At 48.2% G+C, this 18034-nt stretch overlaps 3 protein-coding genes and 1 long non-coding RNA gene across 5 annotated transcripts in view; 1 reads left to right on the top strand and 3 right to left on the bottom strand.

The window, feature by feature from the left end:
• Positions 1 to 32: 32 nt before the first annotated feature.
• On the bottom strand, positions 33 to 4286 carry plpbp (pyridoxal phosphate binding protein). The gene is made up of 8 exons (XM_067240010.1): positions 4193 to 4286; positions 3371 to 3478; positions 3111 to 3146; positions 2924 to 2999; positions 2266 to 2403; positions 2055 to 2197; positions 1692 to 1790; positions 33 to 841 (listed from the first exon to the last, which is right to left on the bottom strand). The coding sequence occupies exons 1-8, from the start codon at positions 4280 to 4282 to the stop codon at positions 692 to 694; spliced, it is 840 nt and encodes a 279-aa protein (XP_067096111.1). The 5' UTR covers positions 4283 to 4286; the 3' UTR covers positions 33 to 691.
• A 576-nt stretch (positions 4287 to 4862) lies between these two features.
• Positions 4863 to 6498, bottom strand: snrpg (small nuclear ribonucleoprotein polypeptide G). The gene is made up of 4 exons (XM_067239938.1): positions 6347 to 6498; positions 5953 to 5975; positions 5382 to 5506; positions 4863 to 5182 (listed from the first exon to the last, which is right to left on the bottom strand). The coding sequence occupies exons 1-4, from the start codon at positions 6376 to 6378 to the stop codon at positions 5132 to 5134; spliced, it is 231 nt and encodes a 76-aa protein (XP_067096039.1). The 5' UTR covers positions 6379 to 6498; the 3' UTR covers positions 4863 to 5131.
• Positions 6499 to 8619: 2121 nt separating this feature from the next.
• LOC136946140 (uncharacterized) lies at positions 8620 to 9060 on the top strand. The gene is made up of 3 exons (XR_010876873.1): positions 8620 to 8663; positions 8761 to 8787; positions 8959 to 9060. It is a non-coding gene; the product is annotated as an uncharacterized lncRNA (long non-coding RNA).
• An 8240-nt stretch (positions 9061 to 17300) lies between these two features.
• The window catches only part of tbc1d22b (TBC1 domain family, member 22B), a 14856-nt gene continuing 14122 nt past the window's right edge, over positions 17301 to 18034 (bottom strand). For both annotated transcript variants that reach the window (XM_067239937.1, XM_067239936.1), the window contains 2 exons: positions 17863 to 17958; positions 17301 to 17461 (listed from right to left, as the gene is read on the bottom strand). In XM_067239937.1, coding sequence (XP_067096038.1) covers positions 17333 to 17461; positions 17863 to 17958 — 225 coding nt within the window. In that variant the 3' untranslated portion in view covers positions 17301 to 17332. The remainder of the gene's footprint in view (positions 17462 to 17862; positions 17959 to 18034) is intronic.

Genomic DNA, 18034 nt, shown 5'->3' with positions numbered 1-18034 from the left:
ACAAAACAATTTCACAGTATTGTACATCATAGTAAAGGGAGAAACAGGTTTTTATTCAATTAAATTTGACCAGAAATTAAGTGACATCTGGTGACATCTAACCAGGTAGAATTCCCTCTCAGGAGACAGAACCCTTCTTGTCTGACAGAACAAGGTTGCAAAGGAGGAGTTGAGATACAAAATATCACATCTAAAATGAAATCTCATTCGCAAATTTCACTCAATCTGTCAACATCCCTAAATAACATCATGAGTAGAGGGAGCTGTTGGCACAGAATAAGTCAGACTTCTAACCAAACCTATTCAGTTGCAAATAAGTCTGTCCCAAGTAGCTAAAGCATTGGCAAGTTAGTGATGTGATCATTGTTAGAGATACTGCTTTAAAAGGAGGACACATCTGTATACTGACTGTCTAATCTAAGTTTAAGAAGGGGAAATCTAGAAATAAATCAATTTGGAAGAAAAAAAATATTTTAAGACATAAATTATAGATTTGCTGTCCAAAACCCCCTGTTATTATAACATTAGTCATAGTCATTATGTACTACTCTGGCCCAGTCGCTGTGTCGGTGTTTCTGTATGGGAGGGAGGGGGGGAGAGAGGGTGGGGGGGAGGTGGTGGAGGATGGGGGGGACGACAAGAGAAGGGAGGGGTGGAAGGCAGGGAGAGGGGGAGGAGAGCCGGGGGAGGGTCACTTCCCGGTCACTGTCAGACTCTCCAGTCTCCGAGCGGCCTCCTCCGTCAGAGGCTTGGGCCTCCTTTCAGGGATGGGCGTGCTGGGGTACTCCCGGTTACCAAAGATGGTGCTGCCCACACGCACGTTGGTGGCCCCCACCTCGATCTGCAGCACAGGAGCATGGGTCAATACACCTGACAGCACTTCCTGGTTCAGACAGAGGGTGTGTCTATCACCGAACACTTTACAAAGTACACTGCAATACAGTGCACTTACATCTGTAGTGCACTCCGTCGATGATTAGTGCTGTCTCAAATGGAACACTTACGTTAACCACTTGGCAGAAGTGACGGGCGCAAATCTGCTCGTGGCACCCGCGAATCTAAGGCGGAAGTGACGGACTCAAATCTGCTTGCGAGTCATTTCGTCCGCCATTATTTTAGAAATTAAATGAAAAGCTGCCGAAAGGGCTCCTCCTCTTCCGCTACGTAGCCAAGATGGCGCCCGTTTAGGGCGAGTAGTGTCCATCGTTGTACACTGCATTTTCTGACCGTTTGCAGTGCGCCATCCGGGTACTTTCAGTGCCCTGAATTCTGCTGGTTCTGTCAATGTAAGCGCTCTAAGCACTGGAAGTCAGTGCTCGAAGTGAACAAGTGCTCGGTAGTAGACACAGCCAAAGACTTCCTGGTTTAGACAGACACTTCCTGATTGAGTTATAGATTAAATATATCAAGCTTGATAGGACAACAAAGACACAACGCAAAATCAGGGATTTCATTGGATCAGCTATGACTCATCACTTAAAGCTACAAACCCTGAATTAGCTAAAAGTTAACAGTTGCTAACTGTCACTCCTAAAACAAAATTATCACACAGTTCATAATAACATATTTTTAATATAGTAAATTATACAGGACGACAAACAACTATATAGACATCAATCCTCCAAAACGTAGCTAATCTTGCAGTACAGCCTAACACTAACTCAGGCAGAGCAGATTCTGAGGAAACTCACCGCATGCTCAAAGTCTGTGGACATGCCCATGCTGAGCTCCACCTCCTCCAGGGGAAGCTTTAGACTGTCGCACACTTCCTGTCGCCGACTCAACAGCATCTACATTAACAGACAGGATGTGGTTTCATTATAGTCCTGTACTATGCACTACATGATTGTCCTGTATTACTATATTACACCCCTGTACTCCGTACTATATTACTGTCCAGTACCATGTACTATAGTCCAGTACCATGTACTATATAACATTCCTGTACTATATCATAGTCCTGTACCACATACTACATTATAGTCCTGTACCACGTACTATTTCGTAGTCCTACATTATAGTTCACCTGGACGGGGGGCGGGGTCACCTCCTACCTGGAAGTCTGGGTTGGGCCCCTCTGTGAGGTCATATCCGTAGCGACCGATGGTCATGAGGCCAGAAAAGTGCAAGCCAGAGCAGCGGGTCAGGACGTGTCTCACTGTGTCGGGGGTCTGTTCTTGGGGTAACCCGTGCTTACCTGGGGAGAGTGCTGGTCAGGATGGCGTAATATGGTATGTGTGTGTATGTGAGAGAGGCAGCACTCACTGTCCTCCCCGCTGGTGTTGATCTGCACCATGATGTTGAGTGTGCTGCCTCCTGCTCTGAGCCGCAGCCACGAGCTGTTCACCCTGTCTGCTAACCGGGCCGAGTCCACCGTCTCCACCATGAACAGGTTAGGAACACCTGGGGGAGGGGGCAGGTTAGGAACACCTGGGGTAGGAGGGGGCAGGTTAGGAACACCTGGGGTAGGAGGGGGCAGGTTAGGAACACCTGGGGTAGGGGGGGGGGTGGGACAGGTTAGGAACACCTGGGGTAGGAGGGGGCAGGTTAGGAACACCTGGGGTAGGAGGGGGGTGGGAGAGGTTAGGAACACCTGGGGTAGGAGGGGGCAGGTTAGGAACACCTGGGGTAGGAGGGGGGTGGGAGAGGTTAGGAACACCTGGGTTAGGAGGGGGGTGGGGTAGGTTAGGAAAACCTGGGGGGGGGGGGGGTGGCAGGCTAGGAACACCTGGGGGGGGGGGGCAGGTTAGGAACACCTTGGGTAGGAAGGGGGTGGGGTAGGTTAGGAACACCTGGGGGGGGTAGGAGGGGGCAGGTTAGGAACACCTGGGGTAGGAGGCGGCAGGTTAGGAACACCTGGGGGGGGGGGGGGGACAGGTTCTCTCTAACTACAGACTACAAACCCACTGTGGCTACAACTCACCCAGAAGTTTGTTGACATTATTCTTCTGTAAATGTCCGATAAAATGCCACTTAATTTCTGGGCACGACTCTAAAATCTAAAAATGAGAGAAGTGCATGTTATCTCACTCCAGAACACCACATCAACATATACACAATATACCCTTGATCTGCACCCTGATCGCTACTCATCACACTGAACAACAAACCTGAGCATTGGAAGCTTTATCCACCAGCTCGTTTACCTGGTGGACACAGATCACAGTTTAATACACACACACAACACACCAACACACACAGTCACACACAACACACCAACACACACAGTCACACACAGTCACACACAACACACTCATCTGCCACTACTGTACCCTCGAGCCTGTTTGCTCAGGACAGGAAGAAGAAGAGAAGCAGAAGAAAGGGTTTTAATCGCCATGAAAGTTTGCACAGACAAGGAAGTGGGACTCACATAGTTTTCCCCGAAGTTGCGCTGTCCCTGTCGGTACGCCTCAATCACCATCTCTGGAGGCTTGGTCTTACTGACGGCCACCAGGCGTGGAGCCACAGCCGGCAGCGTCTGGACACACACACACCGCATACACACACAGTGCATACACACACGTAGCGCATACAGACACAAACAGGCACACACACACGGGGCAGGGGGATCAGAAATAAGATCTTAGTCCAGTAATGGAGGCATAGATGGGAGATGAACAACTTGTTATAGGAGCACATCTAGGTCACACATTTCTATCTGCGCGAACATCCTAACCACCGCCTGCTGCGTCCTTCCACAGCGGATCGCAGGTAGGTCTATGAAAGGTCATGTTTTGTTGACCTATCATTCAGAGTTGCTTACCATGGACCTAGAAAACGATATTATCAGACAATCAAGACGATATCGAGCGCAGAGGAACATCGTGGTGTTTCTGTGGACACTAATACATGGACGCTGACTAGTCCGGCGTAAAGCCACCTCCAACGTGTTATCAGCAACTATCAAAACAATACTCTGATGACCGGATGTAGATCACCAGCTTTCACTTGTTAACAAAACAGCTCACGTGAACAAATGGGGTGCAAAACCTTTCAGTTCCAACTTGAGTAAGGGTGCTGACATAACGTGCATCGTATCATGTTGGGCTCCGTCTACATGCAAAGGTTGAGGCGCTTGCCTTACATAACTGATCCTCGGCCGCGTGAAAGAGGCACGACTTCTGAAAAGGAGATATTTTCACTGATCTACAGCAAAGCACGAATTCTCCCTAGTGTGAGCTAACCCAGTTACCTTGGGGCGACGTGCCGCTGCCTGGTTGACCCTGTCCACCACCGCTTGTAACGCCTTTCCAACCTCCTCCGACATTCCTACTTTCCACATACCGTCAAACCAATGGTAGCAACCGACTATACGTAGCTGCGGGACGTGAGAGCCACCAGCAGACCCTGTCAAAATAAAAGTCCTCAAAAAGACGGTAAGGCGAGTGAATAACTTTTAGTATTCTGTTCACAACCTGTGTTTATTACCATCATTATAACCATTGGATTTTACACAACAATAAACTTTTAAGATCAGGACCTCTGCATATTGTACCTGACAATAATTAGCAAGACTAGATACCCATTAGTCCACGAGAACTGACATGTGGCCTGTTTACTCAGGTGACCATTTCTACCGTGACCAGTAACAGGACATCGCTATTGCAGCACCGTAGTATTTAAATGTTGTTCACTGGTAAGTAGGCCTCAGACCGTATCTGGTAAATAGGCCTCAGACCTCCTTGAATCTGACCACGAGCTTCTGATGTACTTTCAGCATGCACTACTTGTATCACACTTCAGCTAAAAGCACATACTAAATGAATACAATTTACAATACATGCCTAGGTGAGTGGTTCCAGTGTTTGTGCGGATCACACACAGCACATTCAAGCACTGATGGTCAATGAGCAACAAAGTGAGAAAAACCAACCTTCAAGTTTATTCACAAGAGATATCACAAATTCCAAGCTTTCAAAAAGTAAGATTCTTATAAAAAAAAAAACAACAAAAAAAACAACTATCATCAGATAACTAAACAACCTTCCTAAGAACGAAAAGGGGAGGAGGGGGACGGGGAGGAGGGGGACGGGGAGGGGGACGGGGACGGGATGGGGAGAGGAGGGGGGGAGGAGGAGTAAAGCTGCAGGTCAGCAGGTGGGGTGTCTGGGGCAGGGCATCTGGGTCGTCCTCAAACCCTCTCCAGGGCCTCAAGCATGATGATGCTGTTGCCTCTGATCACCTGCAGGAACAACAACAACAATGTTTTAATTTAAGTTTACTGATCACCTGCAGAGAGATGTACACAGATCGCACTGAAGACTTATCACACTAACAAAGACAAGTTGTAAAGTTACAACAGGCACAATTTGTTGTGCCTATTGCCTCAACTAAACTAGGTGTTATGGGGTTGTGGAGGTAGCAGGGGAAGAAGTACTGACCACCATGCCGATGCCGTTCTGCTGTCCCCCGGGTGCCATCTCCAGGCAGTCGTCCATGACCAAGTTCATGAAGGGGTCGAACCCTCTCAGGATACCCTGCACATGTCTGCCCCCATTCAGCTTCACTGCAGAGGGGAGGAGGGTGAGACCACATGCTACCAGGAGCATATACACGACCACAAACACCTGATGACCCACTACCAGGAGCATATACACTACCCAAAACACTCGTGACAAGCTACTGCACCGCAAAAAAGCACTGATACATCACGAAGCTCTTTAGGGTTCTTGAATTATAATTTTTTTTACCAAGAGTGGCCAAATGAGACAGGAGGATTTACCACATAATCAAAATTAAGAATTTTGGATTCGTGGGAATCAAGACAAGGAATGATGAGTTGAGCCATGTTTGAGTATTAACCATAGGTACTCTCACTCTAAACCTATTCATGACAGATGTAGCTAGTGAAGTGAATATAAACACGTGACCTTAGGATGTAAGCATTATACTAAAATCCTCAAAGACTAAAAGTCGATCTTCTAGAATCTAGATGATCTTTAGTATACTCACATGAAAGCTTCTTGTCCATGAACCTGGAATGAACAAACGGATAGTAAGACATTATATCAAAATAGATGTCTTGTTCCCTAACGTTAGCTACGTCGGCTAGCAAAACCTGGCCATCATCAAATTGCTAACTAGTTAGCTACCTAGCTTTCTTAGTTCCAAGCTAACTATGCCACATCTCGGTTTTGTTTACTACAGTAATCAAACTTTAGTTTGCATTTGGACCTACCCACCACCATTGAGCCAGTATATCAAACATGTCATAATATCTGTTACAGCTAGCCTAGCTTACTCATTTTGGTAGCTAGAGTTAGCTAGCGTATCTGATATATGAAGTTCTGAGCTATATTTAAAGCAGCGTTTTCTATTAAAACCACAACACAAAACGGCATCTTACTTTTTAAGCTCTGGTGGATGTGCTTTGCTCATGATTTATTCCTTTAATTCAGCTTAATAACGACGACAGCAACGTCTCGTCGTATGGTTCACGTTTGAGAAAGACGCGGCGGAAAGCATGCGTTTGTGCACCACCGGAAGTTAGCTAGAATGACTTTCCTGCAGTTTCCGGTAGATCGCCACTGTGTGGACGAAGAAGAGAATATTAAAATAGCGAGACCAGCTGTTCTCCCAACTCTACAAAATAGAATGCAATACAATCAAACGTTCATTGATCCTTTGATCAAACATGTAGCAAATTACAGTTAAATAAAACCTAATTCATACCAAATATAAAACGACAAACGAAATTGGTTCCTTTAAGACAGCCTGTAAAAGCTTATACAGTTAAAGGTTGCTGCTTTATGCCGCCTCGCAGTTCGAACACCGAACGGGGGGTCATTGTTGTCAGCGGAGGTAGAGCTGAATCGACGTCTTTGTAAAAGAGAAGCGTCCCAGGGCGTCCTGGTAGATGGACCGGGTACTCTGCGTGGTCCGTCATAGGAGACCGATGTCCAAGCAGCGGCTCGGTCCAAATTTGACCAACTGGCATTTAGAGATGGCAAAAGTACACACATCTTTCACTCAGTAGAAGTACAGATACTCATGTTTAAAAAGACTGGTAAAAGGGTTAGGGTTAGTGCTGACTACACTTTTTCACTCAAGTTAAAGTAACGAAGTACGGGCTCTGACATATATACTTCAGTAAAAAGTAAAAAAAATCAACGTTTCAAAACGTGTTTTGTAAAAGGAGAGGAGAGTAGAACAGAGAAGCCTGTGATCAAGTACTCTCTTTTAACTTTATATTTCACACACAACATTACACAACAAAAATTATAGTAAAAAAAAACGTTTTTGCTGTTGCCTTCTGCCTTGCTCAAGGGTACCTTTGTAGACTAGCTTACATTTGCTGCGCATGATGGCCAGTGAATTAAAAAAAGGCTTGCAAAAGAAATAATATTGATCATGCCACCAAATACAGATTATTTGGTTTTTCAGAATGTATGCTTCATGTTTTGGCTGCTCGCAATGTTTGGGGCTATCTCGTTGTTATGATCAGTGACCTATGCTCTTTTGTAAAGCTCTCTCTTGGAAGTAGCTTTGGATAAAAGCATCTGCTAAATGCATAAATGTAAAACTAAAGAACCGAGCCTGGCTTTAAAATGTGAGAAATAGAAAGTACAGATGTGTAAAGAATTTAAGGAGTGAAAGTTGTCTGAAAAATAAATAGTAAAGTACTGATACCAGAAAAATCTACTTAAGTACAGTAACCAAGTATTTGAACTTGGTTACTTCCCATCTCTGCTGGTATTACGGGTTACTTCCCATCTCTGCTGGTATTATGGTATCTCTGTATAAAACAGGCTTAAGCCGGAGGAAACACAGTTGATGTGTGGAGTGTCGGCCTACTGAATTGTCACATGAAAGTAAACAAAAGTATATTTACTGAGAGAATGTTTTATTGAGGTATATTCTTAAAAAAACAAAACAAACAAAAAACACCACCACCACAAAACTCATATACAAAAGCGCCTTCCAAAGTGGAAATTGTTCATTAGATTTTCTACTCAATCCTCACTACATTTTCACGGTAATAGTAAGAGACCATAGCAGGAAACCATGGAGAAGGATCTAAAAGGATTATCAAGCAACTCCTGCTTGTTATTGCATAGCTAGATGGGATTCCAGGGTCTATCTAGAGCGGAATGAGAGGCAGTGTTGCTGAATCTAAGTTATATTCAACAGCATCACAACAGCAGGAAGGAGACAGCTGAACTAGAACAACACTACAATCAGCAGCTTCATCTGCATCCCTGCATGTCTCCAACCATAGAGATACTGCCATGTCTCTAACCATAGAGATACTGCCATGTCTCTAACCATATAGAGATACACTACATTCAAACTGCACCTATGGGGAGAGGGAGTAGTCTGGGTAGGGAACTATAAGAAGTAACAAACCAGAACATGATCCTTGACACCCTCCTCCCCCCCAAAGCTACCCTCATCTCTGTTCTGGAATAAGGCAATCAGAGTGAAGATATGACAGACTTGTCAGGCCTTGTGGAGGTGTGTGTGTGTCCAGTCAGGCCTTGTAGAGGTGTGTGTGTGTCCAGTCAGGCCTTGTAGAGGTGTGTGTGTCCAGTCAGGCCTTGTAGAGGTGTGTGTGTGTGTCCAGTCAGGCCTTGTAGAGGTGTGTGTGTGTCCAGTCAGGCCTTGTAGAGGTGTGTGTGTGTCCAGTCAGGCCTTGTAGAGGTGTGTGTGTCCAGTCAGGCCTTGTAGAGGTGTGTGTGTGTCCAGTCAGGCCTTGTAGAGGTGTGTGTGTGTCCAGTCAGGCCTTGTAGAGGTGTGTGTGTGTCCAGTCAGGCCTTGTAGAGGTGTGTGTGTGTCCAGTCAGGCCTTGTGGAGGTGTGTGTGTCCAGTCAGGCCTTGTAGAGGTGTGTGTGTGTGTGTCCAGTCAGGCCTTGTAGAGGTGTGTGTGTGTGTGTCCAGTCAGGCCTTGTAGAGGTGTGTGTGTGTGTGTCCAGTCAGGCCTTGTAGAGGTGTGTGTGTGTCCAGTCAGGCCTTGTAGAGGTGTGTGTGTGTCCAGTCAGGCCTTGTGGAGGTGTGTGTGTCCAGTCAGGCCTTGTAGAGGTGTGTGTGTGTGTGTGTGTCCAGTCAGGCCTTGTAGAGGTGTGTGTGTGTGTGTCCAGTCAGGCCTTGTGGAGGTGTGTGTGTCCAGTCAGGCCTTGTAGAGGTGTGTGTGTGTGTGTGTGTCCAGTCAGGCCTTGTAGAGGTGTGTGTGTGTGTCCAGTCAGGCCTTGTAGAGGTGTGTGTGTGTCCAGTCAGGCCTTGTAGAGGTGTGTGTGTCCAGTCAGGCCTTGTAGAGGTGTGTGTGTGTCCAGTCAGGCCTTGTAGAGGTGTGTGTGTCCAGTCAGGCCTTGTAGAGGTGTGTGTGTGTGTCCAGTCAGGCCTTGTAGAGGTGTGTGTGTCCAGTCAGGCCTTGTAGAGGTGTGTGTGTGTCCAGTCAGGCCTTGTAGAGGTGTGTGTGTGTGTGTCCAGTCAGGCCTTGTAGAGGTGTGTGTGTCCAGTCAGGCCTTGTAGAGGTGTGTGTGTGTCCAGTCAGGCCTTGTAGAGGTGTGTGTGTGTGGGTGTGGCGTGCTCCTCCTCCTCCACCCTGGCCAGCAGGTGGACCTGGCAGTGCAGCAGGAAGGCATCCAGGGAGCAGAAGGGCTGCTGACAGGGCATGCAGTGGTACAGCCTTTGCCTGCGGGCCCCGGGGCCCCTGCACACCTCCATGTCCTGGCTGCACACACAGCAGCACCTGCGCCGCACAGACGCCTGGTGGAGCTCCGCGTGCTCCCGCAGCAACGCCCTCTGGGAGAACACCTCCGCACACGATGGGCAGGGGAACTCTCCTTCCTCCTCTTCCTCCTCCCGGCCCTGCTCTCTCTTGGGCCTCCCCGCCCCGCTCCCGCCCGGCCTCCGGCCCCTTGGCCTTCGGCCCCTCCGCCTCCCCTCCCCCAGCGGGGGGTCTCTACAAGGGCCGGGTTTCCTCTCTGCCAGCCTGGGGCTGTCATGGGCCTGGCTGCTGTGCTGCTTGGCATGAGCCCGAAGAGAGAGGTGGTGCAGGAAGACCTTCCCACAGGTGGAACAGGCGTAGGTCTCCCCCTTCCTGCGCTTGCTGGCCAGCGGCCGCGCGTCCCAGCGTAGGGCTGGCTCCCGGCTGTGCTTCTCCTTCCTGTGCAGGTACAGCTTGGCTGTGCTCACAAACACCATGTCACACGACCGGCACGACAGCACCTTCTGTCTGTCCAGAGAGACTCCTGGCAGCCTACCGCCCCCCCTCCCTGCCCCCCTCCCCCTCCCCCTCCTGCCTCCTCGCCCCCCCCGCCCGCCAGGGCCCCTGTTCTTCCTCTTCTTCTCCAGGATCCACTCGCTGGCATGGTTGCTCCTCAGGTGGGAAGACAGGCCTGCCGAGGAGCGGATACTCCTTTCACAGTGGGGGCACTGGACCGAGGCAGGAGAGTCAGGGTCAGGAGAGTCAGGGTCAGGAGAGTCAGGGTCAGGAGAGTCAGGGGGCCCTGCATCGGAGTCAGGGTCAGGAGAGTCAGGGGGCCCTGCATCGGAGTCAGGGTCAGGAGAGTCAGGGGGACCTGTATTGGAGTCAGGGGCGGAGGCAGGAGACTGTAGGAGAGAGGAGATAGGGGGAGGGGAGTGAGGGAGAGCAGAGCTAGGGGGAGGGGAGTGAGGGAGACCTGTCTGTTCCTCCAGGCAGATGTGGAGCTGTAGGGACGACAGCAGAGAAAAGCCCCTGCCGCAGGACACACACTGGTGGGGCTTGGGCAGGGGGTGGCCCTCCTGCTGGTGCTGGCACAGCTCTGCCATGTCAGGGAAGCCCTGGCTGCATTCTGCACTGGTGCGGGAGGCGGCGAGGGAGCTGTCGTGCTCCGCCTGGGCCACCAGCTGGGCAAGCCTGGTCAGAGTCCCCCCCGTGGGCAGAGAGCCACGGAACGATTCCTGGGCCCTGGTTCTGGTCCAGCTGTAGGGAACTGCATCCATACTACCCCACTGACACAGGGAAGAGGGATACAAAATTAGTGTACTACAGTATGTACATACAGATACATAATGAAACCACATAATCTCACTCTGGTGAAACTTGGCAGCCCTACTTTCATCTCGAGTTGAAAATTATTAAAATGTGACTGGGGAAAGCTAGCTTGTAGTGTTGCTAGTCAACGTCCTATGCATTATCACACCGGGACAAGGTTTAAACAACAGTTGAAAGAGCTATCTGCTAGCGCTCTTACCCTGGGCTTTAGTCAGCTAACTCAGTTTCCTACCCCGCTGCTAGATAGTTGTAGTCAGCTTCACTTTGCTACTGCTATATAGTTTGTCGGTTACGTCAGTTAGCATGTATCACTAGGATAGTAGTGACGTACCTTCTACATGCAACCAGATATGATAGCTAGCGCTAGCCAAGTTCTGCTAACCGTCAGAGCCTTGTAGCTAGGCTACAATACAGTAGCTACAGTAGCCATAGTTACCAACTGATTTAGTTGTTGATAAAGCAGATACCTGAACATCAATTTACTTCCGAATCCAAACTAAATATGACAGCTTTAAGTTTGGCTAGCTTGCTTAGAAAGGTCGACGCTAAATTACGCTCCAGCTAGCATCACACCAGATATGTTTGATGTCTGCTTGCGATCAAGTCCATTTAACGTTAGTCAGTACATTTCCTTGTTTATCGTTCACAGAGTCTCGTCGTGATGGGCATTGGGTCTAGTCTAGTTAGCGCATGTTAGCTGGCTAGGCTATATTGATATTAGTTGTAGCACTAACCTACTGTACATCATTGCTACACGTTTACTGCTACGTAGTCTTGCATCGCAGCCTACCTTAACACTCAATCACACACGACGGAAACGTGCACGGCAAAAATCCAGCGACACCGTACCTGGTTACGGAAAGTTTGGTTTCATACTCCCGTAACGTGACCAGCGTTTGGCAAAGTAAAGCCAGTGTGTGTAGTACTTTGACGACTACAAGCCCCAGAATTCCTAGCGAGTCGGGATAAGGGGCTGGTATCATAGATAAAGGTTATGGTCATTTTTAAATGACCATAACTTGCTCAATTTTCAACCGATTTTGAAACGGTTTGGTTTGTTATCAACGTCAGAGATGTCCATCCCTTCCTGGTGTGTGTTCAGTGGGGATGCTGGGAGAGGCCATCCCTCTGATGATGAAGCTGGACACGTTGATAACAAACCAAACCGTTTCAAAATCGGTTGAAAATTGAGCAAGTTATGGTCATTTAAAAAGTACATGTAGCATCAACACAATGTTATGGGTGAGCGAGTTGACTGTAGCAAGATGGCCGCCATGTGCGGACGTTCTAGACTCCGCTGTAAGACATCTAGTCTTTATATATATCTATAGGTGCGTTCGACATGAACTGACTTTATGCAGCGCTGCAGCCGGCTGACATGAAACAGTGAATTCTGGTTAAACTTTTTGTCCGACTTGAGACGGCACCGAGGCTAGGTCACTGAGACGTAGCCATCAAAGTACCGTGAGATTGATTCGAGAACTGCCGGCTGTGTAGCCGAGCGCATTTTCTCAAGAGCAACTGCAAGGGTTCTAATGATGACACAGCTATTTCATGATTGGCCAGACTCACACACGACAACATTGAAAAATGTGTTGAAGAAAGGGTTTTATTCCGCCTCTTCACTACATTCATTTGTACAGAGGGTCTGGGATCGCTCCATTGATAAGCGTTAACTTCCTTGAAGGCGGGTACTCTGTTGAAGTTTAAAACTATTGGATCTGCCCAGAGCCACTCTGATCTGCCGAAAATCTGACCAATCGCTAGCGTTCGCCTTAGCCAATTCCTTCACCACAACTGTAACAGAGCTGCCGTAGCTGGAAAATCAAACTTTTCCCGAACCCCGTGGGGAGGAGGGCCACAACATCATGGCCACCAACAAAGCTCAGAAAAACTTGTTCTTGCTCTGGCTTTAGCTGTTGGATATTCGGCAGCGTTGCCACAACGGACCGAATGGCTTTGCTCGCATCTTTCTCCGCCGCCATTACGGAACTACAACACAAAGTAGCGCACAACATCAACGTCATCGTTCTCAGCCACTCCCTCTGTTCGCTGATTCGCCGGTACAAAAATCAACCTGAAAAATCTGACTTACGTACCTCATGGCCAGACCTAGTATAGAAGCAAAATGAAAATTGAGCGGAAGTAGGTAGGAGGGCAGAGCCAGGCTTGTTGGCGCCATCTCAAGTCGGACAAATATTCTAACATTTTACATTTATGCATTTAGCAGACGCTTTTATTCAAAGCGACTTCCAAGAGAGAGCTTTACAAAGGAGCATAGGTCACTGATCATAACAACGAGATAGCCCCAAACATTGCGAGCTGCCAAAATATGAAGCATACATTGTGGAAAACCAAATAAGTGCCAAAGGGAAGAACCATAAGAGCATGCATTTAAACAAGTTACAATTGAACAAAATGAAACTCCCGACAAGAGTGCAAGAGTGTACCTGTAGAAAAAACAATCCACAGTAAAAATATTTCACAGCGAGTACAAGAATTTGAAACCGTTACAACTAACCAACAAGAGCAAAAAGTCCCTCAATACGAGTCATTGTGATCCTGGAGGAAACTAACATCAGGTCCAGCCAAGCATTCCTAAGTGCCGTTGTACTCCCGGAACAAGTGCGTCTTGAGCCTTTTCTTGAAGGTGGGGAGACAGTCAGTGTCACAAACGACACATCACTATTAGACATTTTCTGGTCGAACACACCTGCTGTCTCGCTCAAGCACTGCACGGCAAGCCAAAACAAGGAGTAACAATCGTTTAATATAAACAAAACGTCAACATACAGCATGTTACTGTAATATCAATTATTTTAAGGCTTAAATCAGAATTTACTACAGAAGCATTGGTATTGGTATTGGAGAAAACATTTTTGTCCAAGAGTTTGGCAAAGAAACCAAAAACAAATTGATGAAGATTTCATAAAAGACCAACATGTTACATTTACATTTAGTCATTTTAGCAGAGCTCTTATCCAGAGCGACTTACAGTAAGTACAGGGACATTCCCCCTGAGGCAAGTAGGGTGAAGTGCCTTGCCCAAGGACACAACGTCATTTGGCACGGCCGGGAATCGAACTGGCAACCTACTAGCCCAATACCCTCACCGCTCAGCCACCTGACTCCCATTTCAAATGGACTATTAACTATACGGAGTGAATAATACAATCATAGAATTACGTTTTACATATTATCACTGTTGTCTGCAACTTAACACTACTTTAAGGCAGAGAGGCCAATACTAAATATTCATACATAACACTAATGTATGTTGGGATCATAAGGTTGTAACAAACCTCTCCAGCGACAAACACAGGGGATGAAGAGGACCAGGCCTCCCTGTGCTTTAGCTTGAACAATGTTACTGTTGAAATGTTGACCAGGTAAGACTGACAAGGCAACCAGCATGGCTCTGAAACACCTACTAACCCAGGAGTGCCCACCCCTGTACTAACCTGTCACCTTGGTCCTTCAACTAGTGTTGACATATCATGTCACTCCATATTGAAGTGTCAGGTCAAGTACAGGTTGTGAAGAGGTGCACACTCAGGGGACCACAGAGATGTAGAAGAACACCATCACATCCCAACATAGGATGTCACTGTCCTCACATACAACAAGTCTACTGATTTGCATCAACCACAGGAACTGTAGGCTCTGAATCCGAAAAAAATTAAATTAAACAACTTAACATATTCCAGTTTCTCAAGTGAAAATGTCAAGAGTTCATAAAGGCTTGTTGACAAAGGCACCTTCTTCACAGACACATACGCACACTAACCCTAACCCCATAATGACTAGACTAAACAGTTGAACACAGCTGAGCTTAAATAAACATGACAAGTAAAAATATCTCCTTTTAAAACAGGCAGGAAATTACAACAATCATGAAGTCATCTTAAGAACTGTATTTGTTAGCATGTGTGTGTTTTCTTGTGCGTGTCTGCCTGTGTGTGTTTACTGGTTAAGTTATTTGAGTGATTTTGGTGATTTATCAAGCAGAGATAGAAAGCCACTCTCTGTTTGACTAGAAACACACAAAGTCTGACAACGTTGCATCAGCTGAAAACATCAACTTCATTACTTCGAAGATTTTTTGTGCCTGTTTTAAATTTGGCAAAAATGATAGGTCCACCAACACAAAACCCCAATCTTAACATAATATTCATATTTATTATCATAATAATATAATATCCAATCAAGATTTCAAATAAGTATTTCAGACATGAAATTCATAACCTTGACCTAGCTCAACCAGTAAGTTACATCTAGTGCACGTGTGCCCAATCTGGACACACCATAACACAACGCAAGGTAGCCATGGTAACTGTGTTCACATGGAGGCAGTGGGATTCTTATGTCGTCACTACGGAGACCAGACCTGGGTTTCAGCACAGGACCAGTTCAGTCAACCCTCCCCTCTATACTGGTCAGGTTAGGGTCAGTACAGGTACCTCAGGCTCTAGTCCTAGTCCCTGTCCTAGTCTGTCCTGTTCTAGTCCCTGTCCTAGACCCTGGTTCCCAGTCCTGTCCTAGCAGAGATACTGTCAGAGCAGGGGTTTGTTCAACCCGAACACACCTGATCAACTCCACTGATTGAGGGCAGAAGGCCCTGATTGGTTGATTGTTGGGTCAGGTGGTAGGAAGTAGGGGCAGCACAAATAGGTCGCCAGGGAGGAGGAGGTGATGCTCTGACTGGGGCAGCCAGACAGGTAGGAGAGAGAGAAATGCAGACAGACAGGTAGGAGAGAGAGAAATGCAGACAGACAGGTAGGAGAGAGAGAGATGCAGACAGACAGGTAGGAGAGAGAGATGGAGACAGACAGGTAGGATAGAGGGATATGCAGACATACAGGTAGGAGAGAGATATGCAGACAGACAGGTAGAAATTATAGAGTTATACACTTGCATGAGGAAAATAACAAACCTATTGTATGTTTGCTTGACCCATGGATACAAACACAAATAACACATAAATCTGTCCAAAATGCCCAAATAATAATGCCCTAAACAGAAGACGTTTTACAATCGTCCACAATCCTCTCACTGAAGTACTTTTTTACGTGAATAAGAGGCATCACTGCTTAAGAAGGACATCATCTGACAACCAATCACATAGCTCATCTGTCCAGCACAGTGCAGAGAATAGCCAATCACGTAGCTCATCTGTCCAGAGCAGTCAGGAGAATAGCCAATCACATAGTTCATCCATCCAAAGCAGTGTGGAGACTAGCCAATCCCGTAGCTAGTTCAGAGGGTTCCAGTTCCCCAGTCTGCAGTGAAGCCAGACTGCCAGCAGAGGGTTTCACAGTAGAGACAGTTTCCCAGCAGGACATGCTAGGCTAGCTAGCAGGTCTAACAGAGACAGTTTCCTAGCAGGACATGCTAGGCTAGCTAGCAGGTCTAACAGAGACAGTTTCCCAGCAGGACATGCTAGGCTATCTAGCAGGTCTAACAGAGACAGTTTCCCAGCAGGACATGCTAGGCTAGCTAGCAGGTCTAACAGAGACAGTTTCCCAGCAGGACATGCTAGGCTAGCTAGCAGGTCTAACAGAGACAGTTTCCCAGCAGGACATGCTAGGCTAGCTAGCAGGTCTAACAGAGACAGTTTCCTAGCAGGACATGATAGGCTAGCTAGCAGGTCTAACAGAGACAGTTTCCCAGCAGGACATGATAGGCTTGCTAGCAGGTCTATCAGACAGAGAGTTGTAGGGGCCTGAAACTCCCTGCATGTTCAATGGATTGAAACGTCATCCTGTACAGTCACATGACCAGGTGTATCTGTAGACCAGGTGTATCTACAGACCAGGTCTATTTACAGACCAGGTGTACCATGTCCCAGCAGTCTGTATGAGGCAGTGTTGGGTTCAGGACCTCATAGAAGGTTGGAATGTTACAGGACAACATGCAAACCAAGGTTGCCCCTGGAGGAGGAGATCTGCCATGTTGGGAGTCGTCCGTTCTCTGTCCTCCGCAGCTGCCAGCCTCACAGCCTCCTCTCTCCCAGCCTCCTCTCTCCCAGCCTCCCCTCTCCCAGCCTCCCCTCTCCCAGCCTCCCCTCTCCCAGCCTCCCCTCTCCCAGCCTCCCCTCTCCCAGCCTCCCCTCTCTCAGCCTCCCCTCTCCCAGCCTCCCCTCTCCCAGCCTCCCCTCTCACAGCCTCCTCTCTCACAGCCTCCTCTCTCCCAGCCTCCTCTCTCCCAGCCTCCTCTCTCCCAGCCTCCTCTCTCACAGCCTCCCCTCTCCCAGCCTCCCCTCTCCCAGCCTCCCCTCTCCCAGCCTCCCCTCTCCCAGCCTCCCCTCTCCCAGCCTCCCCTCTCACAGCCTCCCCTCTCACAGCCTCCTCTCTCCTATCTCCGGTAGTGGCTGGGAGCGTCGGCGAACATGTACTTGAGTCTGTACGCCTCAGCCAGGAGGAGGCCAACTTCCTCGTTGCCCCAGTGTATCGTGGGTAGGTTCTGGAGCAGCATGAGCAGGCCCTGGAGGAAGTGACATCACAGATGTGAGGGAGTGACATCATAGATGTGAGGGGAGTATGGGAGATGGGAGAGAGGGGGATAGGGGAGAGAGAGGAGTGAAAGGAGGAGGTGAGGAGAGATAGGGGAGAGAGAGGAGAGAAAGGAGGAGGTGAGGAGAGATAGGGGAGAAAGAGGAGAGAAAGGAGGAGGTGAGGAGAGAGAGATGGGGAGAGAGAGGAGAGAAAGGGGGAGGTGAGGAGAGAGAGAGGAGAGAAAGGGGGAGGTGAGGAGAGAGAGGGGGATTGGGAATAGAGGAGAGAAAGGAGTTGGTGAGGTCTCTCCTCTCTCCCCTATCCCCCTCTTTCTCTCTTCACCTCCTCCTTTCTCTCCCCCCATATTCCCCCTGGTGTGGAGGATCGTACCTGAAAGTCCACCATTGAGAGGATCTCTTTGCGCCACTCAAGCAGGAAGGCAGCACACACGTACAGGTGGAAGTGAGAGAAGCCCTCCGCTTCAGCCTGCACACACAGCAAACTACATTACCCTCCGCTTCAGCCTGCACACACAGCAAACTACATTACCCTCCGCTTCAGC

This window comes from Osmerus mordax, chromosome 7 (genome assembly GCF_038355195.1).
Source record: "Osmerus mordax isolate fOsmMor3 chromosome 7, fOsmMor3.pri, whole genome shotgun sequence".
Classification (NCBI taxonomy): Eukaryota; Metazoa; Chordata; class Actinopteri; order Osmeriformes; family Osmeridae; genus Osmerus; species Osmerus mordax.
This window is presented reverse-complemented; position numbering and strand designations above follow the sequence as displayed.

Coding starts and splice junctions, on each gene's coding strand:
- plpbp (XM_067240010.1), bottom strand. CDS start 4,282: ATGTGGAAAGTAGGAATGTCGGAGGAGGTTGGAAAGGCGTTACAAGCG. Junction 3,147..3,370: donor GCAACTTCGGGGAAAACTAT/GTGAGTCCCACT, acceptor TGTGTCCACCAG/GTAAACGAGCTGGTGGATAA. Junction 3,000..3,110: donor ATAAAGCTTCCAATGCTCAG/GTTTGTTGTTCA, acceptor TCTCATTTTTAG/ATTTTAGAGTCGTGCCCAGA.
- snrpg (XM_067239938.1), bottom strand. CDS start 6,378: ATGAGCAAAGCACATCCACCAGAGCTTAAAAA. Junction 5,507..5,952: donor CATGGACAAGAAGCTTTCAT/GTGAGTATACTA, acceptor TCCCCTCTGCAG/TGAAGCTGAATGGGGGCAGA. Junction 5,183..5,381: donor AGAACGGCATCGGCATGGTG/GTCAGTACTTCT, acceptor TTGTTCCTGCAG/GTGATCAGAGGCAACAGCAT.